Genomic DNA, 12,790 nt, shown 5'->3' on the forward strand with positions numbered 1-12,790 from the left:
AAGGAAGATTATGGCCCAGATATATCAAGACTGGCACTGTTGATTTGGGAGCATGCTGTAGTCAGGGGCACCTGATTCATTAAGAGGAGCATGCTTCTAAATGAATCAGGAGCGTTTGACAATTGGCATTCGCCAAATCTTACTACAGTCAGCGAATGGAGTCAGATTTCTGGCATAATGTACACCACAGCTATTTATGAATTAGCATGGAAATGTGAAAAGTTGCAAAAGATTTTTGTGACTTTTCAAAGCACCTTATGCTATTTAATTGCTTTAATGAATAGGGGCCAAGGTTTAGAAAAAAAAAAAAAAAAAAAAGAAGAATAGGCTGTATTTCCCCTCTGTGCCTAATTCAGTTCATCCAGATTCATTTTAATGGAAGCAAGCGGCATTTCCAGGCACAACTAATGGAAAGACTAGATGCCATTTCTGATTTTTTTTGGTCAAAGCCCTTAACAGACTCCTTCAGATATGTAGATTGTGTTCATTTAATGGACATTTATGATAAAGATATAGAGTAAATCAAGCATACTAGGACATCTTAAAGCAGCAGATTCTATTGACAGGTTCCCTTTGATTGCCATAAAATAGTGCTAACACAATGTGTATTCATCATATCCATCTACTGCCCAGAGGCACTAGAAAAGCCCTATATAAGACTTACCTGTGGGCATATCAGGAGCTGGGCTTCGACTGGGGGTTGTGGGACCAGGAGACAGGCTGTGGGTTGGAGAGGCAGGAAGGCTCTCACTGGAAGACAACGACTGATGAAGTCCTGAGGAAAAGCTCTTACTGGTTTGTAATACTGTTGATTGCTTAGAAATTTTCTTGAAGAGAGAACGCTTTCTACAACGAGAGACACAGACTGAATAAATATTCAGAAATAATACACAACACAGCGTAGATATTGGTACAGCACCACTGCAGCCAGTGATTGTCTGCCAAGGTCATGTGTCGACGACAGCATGTCACATTCAACTGATGAATGACCAGCAGCAGCGTTTACACTAGATGTGGACGAAATCCCCAAGTCTGTGGCCTAACTGCTGATAAAATTGACACTAGACCAGGGGTCTCAAACTCAGCCAGATGAATAGATTGCGCACAAAACCAATTTGAAGTTGACGGGACGCATTCCTTGCGGGACGAGATGACGATTTTAAGGATACCTTTTTCTCGACACAAGTTTTTGAACCTTTGTATTTTATGTTTTTTGTGTGTCAGTATAATGAAAAAGCTACATTTTTCATGATTTTTATGGTTTGCAGAGTATTGATTATGGAACAATTTTACAGCTGAGGCTGTTCCAAACGCAAACTTTTTTTTTTTTTTTTTAAGATTAATATTAAAAAAAAAAGTATTTTTCCGTTTTTTTTTATACTTTATTTTGACTTTTTCCTTTTAAATGTTTTTTACTTATTCCATATATGGGGTTTTAACTATTAGTTGCCTGATAGCTGATCTAATATCCTGCACTGCAGGATATTAGATCTGTTAGCTTTACACTGACACTTTGCCTGTTAGACCCGACTTATTGCAGAGCTTTACAGGCCACTGTTTCCATGGCAATCTATTGCCATGGAAACTACCGAAACTCTGCGATCGCAGGGAGCTGATAGGCTTAAAGAAGGAGTCCCATCCTTCAAATAAACATGTAAATACTGCTGTCACTATTGACAGCAGTATCTAAGGGGTTAGAGAGTCAGTGCCAATACCGATTGTGGCAATTGCAGCTATATATACAGCTGACTCCCGCTGATGATGGTGCCCTCACTGCTTCTGAGCTAGTGCGCCTCCTTCAGCCTGCTCCCAAGGATGTCTCAGGAGCTCCGGGTGCCCCGTGGGCCGCATGTTTGACAAGCCTGTATTAAACTTTGTAACCAAGCTGAAGATTCAGTTCTCCGAAAACTCCAATCTTTACCTGTCCTGACTCTCCCTTTTCCTGCTTTTCTTGGTCCTTCTCGCCATACGACCTTTGCAGCTATTCTTTCTAGCTGGACCAATCTTTATAGAAGTATTTTCTAGGGGAGTGGTCCTCAGTGACACTTTGGTCCCGCTCTATGAAAGAAAGCAAAATAAAAGTAATTAATGAGCCAAGGAAGAACAATAATTTCCAAGATTGCATAGATACAGGGTATTGCAATGAGTCCGGCCAAATCTAGAGTCATCAATTCCGAGAGAACATGCCCGTCTCAAAGCAAAATAATAGAAGCATTAATTATGGGAAATTATCAAAGTATAAACAAACCTAAATAAAAACAATACACAGGGACAATGCTGATTTGATTCCTGCCAGCAAGCGCAGAGGAAATAAGCTACTGAAAGGAAATGCCAAATCCCAATGATATTTTACAATATTACATAGCTCAAATCTGCTCACTGCACAGAGGTCTTTGTAATAACTAGATTAAAATTTCTGCTAGTTTTACCAACATGCTTTCCAAAAATCTTTTTAAGTGAGGCATTTAAATTTTGGCTTTTTATGTTAAAACATGTTGCAAGCAGACTTAAATTTACCCAAATTATTGAATTAGGCCTAAATGACCTGTCCTGGGAAATCTCATCCACATTTGTATTCAGTTTTCAAAATGTGACAAGAGTGCGATGTTGGCGCACGTTCCGATGCGATCTTTTAAAAAGGTACACTTTAATGTCAAAAATTAGTGTAAAAACATTATTAAAATTTGAGCCATTGACAGACTTCTCTAAAAATGTACTTTTGCAAACAGTAAACCCACTGTTTTATCACCATATAACAGTTTTTTTGCCAGTATGTTTAAACTTCTATCAAAAAGGAAAGTTAGCAGGAAAATATTTTAACAGTGGCAAATATGAAATATACCTTTAAAAGAAGCTCTACCACATCCATGTGTACCAAGCCAAGGACCGATTCTCCATTCACGTGTGTAATCAAATCCCCGGCCCTCAGCCCTGCTTCGTGAGCTGGACTTCCATCCTCTATGCTCTGGAGAAATACAACAAAGGGTTTAATAACCTTTTAAACTTAATTCTTGATACAATCTGACCAAATACTTCACTCACCCAAACCATGTGGTGGACAGTATACACATCACTCTCTCCCATGTAAACACGAATGGCACGCAAGGTGAAGCCATACTTCTTGCCAGAACTATGTATAATTATTGGGGGCCGCAGACTTGATACTGCTACAGCTGTCTCTCGGCTGGGAGAAGAGTCCCTGGATGAGGGATTAGATGACTGAGAACGTGGGGAGATGGGACTCATAAGGGATCCAGTGCCAAAATCATCTGTTGAAACAAAATAAACCCATTGTTAGTATCCCATGGGCGGCCATACTCGTGGATGGTGCTTAGGGCAAAGCAGTAAAATAATGAAAAAGTCATGGGTTGAACTCCCATGATAAAGAGACATGGACACTGATTGAAGACAAAAAAAATGAAAGAACACTTTCTTTGTCCAGATAAAATCAACCCCAAATTTCCACACAGCAAGACTGTAACATTCAGTACTTATCCAATGAGATTACAGAGTGATAGCTGGACTCAGATTTCTTCACATATGAGAACATGGCTGACTGAACAAACTCAAATTTACAATCTAGAAATGATTGGTGGAAGAAGGTGAGAATATATTGTAACCAGGTTGAGGAACAAGCTTTTGGCACCAACATGCAATAACTATGATCTCCCAAGAGGTGCAGCGGCCCCGCAAATTTTTAGACCATCACTGTCATGTAATTTTTTACTGGGTGAAAAAAAGGAGAGTTTAATTTACTTGTTAAACACTAGTTTTCTTAAAGTGTACCTATCATTTCCCAGACCAAACCTCCTTACATCCCCAAATACAACATACATCTGATGCAATAAATGCTGCTGGGTCCCAGGACCTGTTTCTACCACTTTGTCCACTTATCTCTGTTCTCCTGCACTCAAACCCCTCTCTGCAGTGTGTCTGATGGGGCACGAGGCAGTGCACACAGGGTTTTAAAGTTCTCTGCCCTCACTTCCCCAACGGCCATCTCGGAAGTGCGCACAGCAGTGACATAGGGGTCAATCAGTATGCTGGTGATGCTAGTGACAGGGCTAGCTGAAGGTCTCTGTACTTTGGAGGAGAGCTCCGAGAAGGAAGAAATAAGTACACAATTCTTCAGCTCAGGTGTATGGAATGAGCATGGCAATGGAGAAAGCAGAATTTGTTGGCAGGGGCCGAGTGACATGGCAACAGGAAAAAAAAGCAGTAATAAAAAAAAAAAAGAGTAGGGCAAGGAGCAAGATTCTGAAACTGAACTACATTACGAAATGTAAGCATGACCTATTGAAAGAGCTAAAGTTAACAGAATTCATAGTATCCCTAACATTATACCCATAAAAAAAGTCTATGTATAATATAAAATGTCTCACCAGAGGTAATGATCAATGAGAGGGCAGAAACAGATGCAGATTTGGGGACACGACCTCCAGAAGAAGAGCTCTGCTTTTCAGGTGTCTCTCTCTGACCCCTTAGTCGCCGATTCAGTCCTGGTTCCAGAGATCGAGGAGTAGAGTTTTTGGCCCCAGTGCTGTTACTGCGCAGACGAGTTCTGCTTAGACTTACTATATCTGCTAAACAAGGATAGATTAATCAATTTATTGTAATCTAATTGCCAATTCTTGGGGTGCATATATACTGGCTGATAATAGGGAACGAGAGATTTTAAAACCTAATCATTCTCGGCAGCACATCATCTTGTATAACCAGGAAATGTGCGGCTGAGAATGATATTCTAGGCATGTGATTCTGTGTGCATGGAAGAGCAGTCAACCTGTCTTAACAGGCAATTAAACGACTGCTGTGGGCTTGCATGAAGCCAATAGTCGGTCGATCGTAGCCAGTGTAAATACAGCATTTGTGTGTTACCTATAGATAGAACAGCTGTATTTATACACATTACTTTATTGATTACCTAACATGTGTAAATTGAGCAAATCCAAAAAGGCATCATGGATCATATTGACTACTATCTGATTACGACTGCTCAAAAGGCCAGTATTCAGGCTGCACGTGCATATGTTTTATTTTATGTAGGTACAATTGATAATTCACTAATGTCATGCCTCATTTAATAATGATCACAATACATTCTACAATTTTGCAAAGATTTTTTTCAAAATAAATATAAAAAAAAAAAAGGAGAAAAATGGTTGAGCATTTATTTACCGCAAAGTGATGATGGCTTTGGGGATGTCCCCTTTATTTCTCCTAAAGTGAATAATGGTTTGTCATACTTGTGATCGGAAGTTTCATCTTCAGACGAAAAAGCAAATTTTGGCATGGTATCCAAGCTACATGTACTAGTGAGCACACATGGGCTTGCACTGCGCTCGCTTAGCCACGAGTGATGGGAAGATCCAGAAGATGTCCAGGAGCGTAGCCTAAATCAGGGAAAACACCTTTTTTTTAACATTTTCATGCATGATGTGAATGTATGTTAACTCAGGTTTTGAAAGAATAGAAAAAGCAACTTTTGAGCACAGTATATATATATATATATATATATATATATATATATATATATATATATATACACACACACTCAACCGCCCTGATCGCCATGATGGTATGATATGCACCTATAAAATGGTTACAATATTCAACTTCTAAAATAGCATAACTAATGTAACATGGGAGACAGGGAGGAGAATACACCCTGTAACTGCGCGTGCACTCTCTGCAATGGCAGTACACATGTGCTCACATACCAGCAGCATTCAGACAGTGTTTGATCTGGGAAGGTCCCCAACATGCAAATGAGGAGGCGTAACGGTGCTTCAACTTATTGGCCACACCAAGGGTGACCTGAAAACCCCTTATTTGCATACAAATTAAAAGTTATTTTCTCTAGCAATGGACCATTAGCAGTTAGTGTGGTTGTGACAGGTACCCTACAACACTGTATAGCTCATTTTACATGCATTTTTAGGGGCGACAGACTCCCTTTTATGGTGTAATTGAGCCATAATTGTTTTTTGCTGAAGATTGTAGCAAGAGCATTTTCGCAATTTAGATTGTCCATATGATTGGCCTTCAGATTATGAAAAAACTTAAATAATAACTAGAGATAAGAGAATTTAATCAAGTTGAATTGAATTTGACAAGAATCCGCATTCACTAAAACGTAGATTTTTTTGTAATTCGCGCGGATTCAACAAAATGATGGCAGTCTAGCCACCACTTTACTGAACCGTAAAGGGCCATCAAAAGGTTAAAAAAGAAAAAAAAAATTATACTCACCTTACTGCTCACCTCTCCGGCCCCCATCTGGTTCTCAACGCCCACTAACTTTTGTCTAGACAGCCTTTTAACTGTCTGGCCTCCCAACTAAATAGACCTATCATTGCCAGTGAACATGATAAGGGGAGGAACATATCCAGTCTGACAAAACAGAGGAGAACTCAGACACACCAAATTCATGGAATTGTATTCTCGCCAAAAACAAGCACAGATCACGTAGTGCCCAGGAATGGAAGACATCAACAAATGGGTGAACCTCAAACACGTGAGCTATCTATTACAGGGCCATGTGGCCTCACAACTAGGAAGCAGAATACAGGTATGAAGATTAGCAGAAATACATAAAGACTTGACAATGGCTCTCTCTACACTATATTAACAATATAACTACATATAAATAGTGTTTTAGCAGTAAATAAGGTCTATCGTATGGCTAATTCACAGACTGTATTTTTCAGTTCATGTGGTGTCCCACAACCCATAGTAGTCAATGGCCCAGTTCACAGGAATGATGTTGACACAAAGAGCAGCATGTGCCATTGGGCTCTTAAAAGGGGTGTTCTCATGAACAAAGTTCATTTTAATCAATAGATCTTTGAGTAATAATATTTTCCATAATTGGATGTCTGCTTACAATTCCCATTGATGAAAACGTGTCTGATTTGTTTCCGCCTCACTCACCTAGTTTCAAAAGTTATTTGGCCCTTTTCATCATCTTTGGACAAGGCTTTTTCCCACTTCTCACTTCGTTCTTCTTTCTCATCACTATGGCTTCTCTCAGTGGAGGAGAAGCTGAGGTTCAGTTGTGTAGCAAGATGTTCAGAGCTGCTGTAAACCTACAAAAGGTTGAAAAAGTAACCTTCTGATATCAGCATCTCCACACTAATTCGATAGATGAGCCCCACGGTATGATAGGTCTTGTATCCTGCTGTCCAGTCAGCCGGGACAAGCATGCCTCTGCTAACCACCAGCAGGGATTCTGGCACCTGGACTACTGTCCGACCTACTTTCTCTTGTACCACGTTAAACCTGACTTTTACATGCCGTTAGAGACTTTGGATGCTGCAATGAACATTTTGTTGCTCTTTAAACATTATAATCATCTTTTTGCAATTATGTACAACTTCCTAAATGCCCTTATTGATACTGACAGAATGTAAAGCTCTAAGTTTCAATAAAACTCGTTTAAAGGGATTGGCCACTTTCGCTTTATTTTAACAATTGTGTCAGGAACACAATTTTTTGGCACTCACTAATAGTATAGATTCCACTCCTGCCCTTGTTAATACAGCCTTCTTTACAGACTGCACAGCCCTCGTCTCCAAAATAACCACTGATGGAGGAACATGTGATCAAACCGGTCCATCAGCCTCCTCCAATGGAAAACGACTAAAAGAGAAAACTTCTTTTCAAAAGGAGGAGGCTGATGGACCAGTCTTGATCACATGTTCCTCCATCAGTGGTTATTTTGGAGACAGGAGAGTTGTGCTGTGCGGTCTGTGAGGAAAGAAATGCAGAGAGAGAACCTGTAACACTTACATATCCGTGCCACAAAATCATGTCCCCAACACATATCAAAATAAGTTTATGAAAAACAAAACAAGAACAGTCTAACGGTATTCCATACCTTGCTGAATCGATGCGAACATGAAGAAAACTGACGAATTTCCACAGATGACTCCTCGTCATTCGTCTCATCATCTTCTTCAGAAGCCAAATGATGATAACGCTCTGAACGTGCTGAAAAAAGGGTTATAGAGAAGAGGGATGCATCAAACAACAATAAAATAAGAGTAGGAAGAGAGGAGGCATTTAAGGCACCAGAGGCCTATAAAGTAGAGCGCGTGACCACATCAGCGGAACATAGGTTCTGATTCATCAGAGCTTGTACGTCAGAATTCTGGAGCAGAAAGCTTTGAGAAGGTGCAAAATTTTGGTAGAACGCAAAGCTGCGCTAATATGTTGCAACATACGCCCTTCTCACGCCATTTGCGCTCAGCTCCGACAAAGTGGGAGGAGCTGGGGCAGGATGGGGACGTTGCAACCCCAGCTATTCAAATTCATGACGAGTGTCAGAGTTCTTTACCCGACAAATCTTTCTCCACACTCATTAACCCCTTCACGACATATGACGTAAACTTATGCCCATTCCATTGATGCAGGCTCACAAGGTGAGAAGGCACCTTTCCCCGGACATTAAGGCTGATTTAATCCACCATCATGTGCCTCTAACAGCCGCGGGTGAAGAGGAGCTCCGCCCGCGGGTGTTAACCTATTAAATCCCGCTGCTAATCTCCGACAGCGGCATGTAAAACGCACCGGCAGGGGGTTGCATCATTCCACACTCCCATCGGCGCACCTGTGATGTGATCGCAGGCCGTTGACTGGTTTCATGACAGACAGTAGTCTGCTGAAGACCTCCATGCCTGTACTTGCGATCCTCCTGTGAAAGCCGTCAGCTTGTGATTTTCTCTGTACATACCAGTGCTGTTGCACTGCTAAGTATAGCAAAAAAGATCAAACAATAGCAACTTCAAGTCATTTAAGAGGACTATTAAATAAAAGTAAAATAAAAAAATAAAAGGTTTAAAAAAATTCTGAAAAAAATCCAAACATACATAAAAGTTCAGATCAAGCCCCTTTTTGCTCCATTAAAAATAAAGTAAAAAAAACAAAACAAACACATTTGGTATCACTGTATTTGTAAGGGTGCGTTCCCACGTTCAGGATTTGCTGCGGTTTTAACGATGTGTGTCCATGCAGCGTCAAAACTGCAGCGACCAGATGTTACATCATCGTGGATGGGATTTCTAGAAATCAACCGCTGAAACTGACATGCGACACGTCTTTCAGATCCGCAGCATGTCAATATCTCTTGCGGGTACACAGGTGGATTTTCCCCATAGACTTGCATCAACGAGGAAAATCTGCATGTGTAAAAAAAGAAATAAATAAAAAAATTGTCCGCTTATTTGCATAATTAGTGCAGAAGTTTTGCAGCATCGGGGCCACTGCGGGATCCTGAACATGGGAACGTACCCTAAAATCCGATCTATCAAAAATAAAAAAGTAATCTGATCAGTAAACTGAAACAGAAAATCAAATCAATTTTTTGGTCACCACCACATTGGAATAAAATGCAAAAAGAGGCGATTAAAAGCATCGTATCTACACCAAAATGGTATTAATAAAAATGTCAGCTCAGGGCGCAATAAATAAGCCTTCACACAGACCCATATCCTGAAAACAGAAAACGTTACAGGTCTTGGAAAAAGTAGACAAAAGCAAGCAAGCATTTCCAATTTTGTTTTCACCACTTAAATAAAAAACAAAAACTATACATGTTTGGTATGTACGCATTCGTACTGACCTGGAGAATCATATTGCCTGGTCAGTTTTACCATAGAGTGAACACGGTAAATAGAAAAAAAAAAATTGTGAAATTGCAACTTTTTTTTTGCAATTTCAAAGCACTTGGAATTTTTTTCCGGTTTTCCAGTACACTATGTGGTAGAATGAATGGTGTCATTCAAAAGTACAACTCGTCCCGCAAAAAAAACAAGCCCTCATATGGCTATACTGACAGAAAAATAAACGTTATGGCTCTTGGAAGAAAGAAAGTGAAAATCGCCGTGTCATGAATGTGTTAAGAGATACGAGCCTCTTAACTCCTTTACAACCCAAGGTGGTTTTCACGTTAATGACCAGGCCAATTTTTACAATTCTGACCACTGTCACTTTATGAGGTAATTACTCTGGAACGCTTCAACGGATCCCCCTGATTCTGAGACTGTTTTTCATGACATATTGTACTTCATGATTGTGGTAAAATTTCTTCGATATCACTTGCATTTATTTGTGAAAAAAAACGGAAATTTGGCGAAAATATTGAAAAATTAGCAATTTTCAAAATTTTAATTTTTATGCCCTTAAATCAGAGAGATATGTCACACAAAAGAGTTAATAAATAACATTTCCCACATGTCTACTATACATCAGCACAATTTTGGAACCAAAATTATTTTTTACTAGGGAGCTATAAGGGTTAAAAGATGACCAGCGATTTCTCATTTTTCCAACAAAAACATTTTTTTAGGGACCACATCACATTTGAAGTCACTTTGAGAGGTCTTTATGACAGAAAATACCCAAAAGTGACACCATTCTAAAAACTGCACCCCTCAAGGTGCTCAAAACCACATTCAAGAACTTTATTAACCCTTCAGGTGCTTCACAGGAATTTTTGGAATGTGGAAGAAAAAAATGAACATTTAACTTTTTTCACAAAAATGTTACTTTAGACCCAATTTTTTTTATTTTCGCAGGGGTAAAAAATGGACCCCAAAATTTGTTTTGCAATTTCTGCTGAGCACGCAGATACCCCATATGTGGGGGAAAACCACTGTTTGGGCGCACGGCAGGGAGGGGAAGGGAAGGAGCGCCATTTGACTTTGATTTTAAAATTTGCTTGAATAATTAGCGGACGCCATGTTGCGTTTAGAGAGCCCCTGATGTGCCTAAACAGTGGAAACCCCCACAAGTGACACCATTTTGGAAACTACACTGTGTGCAGAATTATTAGGCAAGTTGTATTTTAGAGGATTATTTTTATTATTGATCAACAACTATGTTCTCAATCAACCCAAAAGACTCAAATATTCAAGCTTAATATTTTTGGAAGTTGGAGTGTTTTTTTTTTTTAGATTTGGCTATCTTAGGAGGATATCTGTTTGTGCAGGTAACTATTACTATGCAGAATTATTAGGCAATTTAATAAAAACCAAATATAATCCCATCTCACTTGTTTATTTTCACCAGGTAAACCAATATCAGTGCCCAAATCGTAGAAATAAACATTTCTGACAGGCAAAAACAAAAATCAGTGATCAATATAGCCACCTTTCTTTATGATGACACTCAACAGCCTTCCATCCATAGATTCTGTCAGTTGCTTGATCTGTTTTCAATCAACATTGCGTGCAGCAGCCACCACAGCCTCCCAGACATTGTTACTAGAGGTGTACTGTTTTCACTCCCTGTAGATCTCACATTTTATGATGGACCACAGGTTCTCTATGGGGTTCAGATCAGCTGAGCAAGGGGGCCATGTCATTATTTTTTCTTCTTTTAGACCTTTACTGGCCAGCCACGCTGTGGAGTAGTTGGATGCATGTGATGGAGCATTGTCCAGCATGAAAATCATGTTTTTCTTGAACGATACCAACTTCTTCCTGTACCACTGCTTGAAGAAGTCGTCTTCCAGAAACTGGCAGTAGGTCTGGGGGTTGAGCTTCACTCCATCCTCAACCCTAAAAGGTCCCACAAGTTCATCTTTGATGATACCAGCCCATAGCAGTACCCCACCTCCACCTTGCTGGCGTCTGAGTCGGAGTGGAGCTCTCTGCCCTTTAAGCCCCCGTCACACTAAGCGAGATCGCTGCTGAGTCACAAGTTTTGTGACGCAACAGTGATCTCAGTAGCGATCTCATTATGTGTGACACGTAGCAAAGACCAGGCCCCTTCTGTGAGATCGCTGGTCGTGTCGGAATAGTCTGGACCTTTCTTTGATCATTGAGGTCCCGCTGGGCAGCATGCATCGGTGAGTTTGACACCTTACCAACGACCTTGTTGACGACTCAGACACAGAAACATATAGGCGTGCATCGTTATACAGATCGTTACGGGTCGCAGGATCGTTGCTCTGTCGTTGGGAAGATCTGTCTGTTTGACATCTCACCAGCGACCACATAGCGACTTAGCAACGATCCCTGACAGGTCGTATCGTTGTCGGGATCGCTGTAGCGTCGCTAAGTGTGACGGGGCCTTTACTGATACAGCCTCTGGCCCATCTATCTGGCCCATCAAGAGTCACTCTCATTTCATCAGTCCATAAAACCTTTGAAAAATCAGTCTTAAGATATTTCTTGGCCCATTCTTGACGTTTTAGCTTATGTTTCTTGTTCAAAGGTGGTCGTTTTTCAGCCTTCCTTACCTTGGCCATGTCCCTGAGTATTGCACACCTTGTGGTTTTTGATACTCCAGTAACGTTGCAGCTCTGAAATATGGCAAAACTGGTGGCGAATGGCATCTTGGCAGCTTCACGCTTGATTTTCCTCAATTCATGGGCAGTTATTTTGCGCCTTTTTTGGCCAACACGCTTCTTGCGACCCTGTTGGCTATTTGCCATGAAACACTTGATTGTTCGGTGATCACGCTTCAAAAATTTGGAAATTTCAAGACTGCTGCATCCCTCTGCAAGACATCTCACAATATTGGACTTTTCAGAGCCCGTCAAATCTCTCTTCTGACCCATTTTGCCAAAGGAAAGGAAGTTGCCTAATAATTAAGCACACCTTATATAGGGTGTTGATGTCATTAGTCAACACCCCTCCTCATTACAGAGATGCACTTCACCAGATTTACTTAATTGGTAGTTGGCTCTCAAGCCTATGCAGCTTGGAGTAGGACAACATGTATAAAAAGTATCATGTGATCAAAATACTCATTTGCCTAATAATTCGGCACACAGTGTAGACCC

The 12,790-nt window shown here is 40.4% G+C and overlaps 1 protein-coding gene across 7 annotated transcripts in view; it reads right to left on the reverse strand.

Annotated features, from left to right (window-relative positions):
* Positions 1-12,790, reverse strand: part of MAST3 (microtubule associated serine/threonine kinase 3) — a 201,576-nt gene that overhangs the window by 13,370 nt on the left and 175,416 nt on the right. For 6 of the 7 annotated variants that reach the window (XM_073636889.1, XM_073636886.1, XM_073636888.1 and 3 more), the window contains 8 exons: positions 7,880-7,992; positions 6,934-7,088; positions 5,179-5,393; positions 4,383-4,583; positions 3,043-3,269; positions 2,843-2,965; positions 1,922-2,058; positions 665-846 (listed from right to left, as the gene is read on the reverse strand). In XM_073636889.1, coding sequence (XP_073492990.1) covers positions 665-846; positions 1,922-2,058; positions 2,843-2,965; positions 3,043-3,269; positions 4,383-4,583; positions 5,179-5,393; positions 6,934-7,088; positions 7,880-7,992 — 1,353 coding nt within the window. The remainder of the gene's footprint in view (positions 1-664; positions 847-1,921; positions 2,059-2,842; positions 2,966-3,042; positions 3,270-4,382; positions 4,584-5,178; positions 5,394-6,933; positions 7,089-7,879; positions 7,993-12,790) is intronic. The other variant, XM_073636887.1, reaches the window with a different exon arrangement.

Source organism: Phyllobates terribilis, unplaced genomic scaffold (assembly GCF_046119375.1).
Source record: "Phyllobates terribilis strain yellow unplaced genomic scaffold, ASM4611937v1 Scaffold_1__5_contigs__length_1240528914, whole genome shotgun sequence".
Classification (NCBI taxonomy): domain Eukaryota; kingdom Metazoa; phylum Chordata; class Amphibia; order Anura; family Dendrobatidae; genus Phyllobates; species Phyllobates terribilis.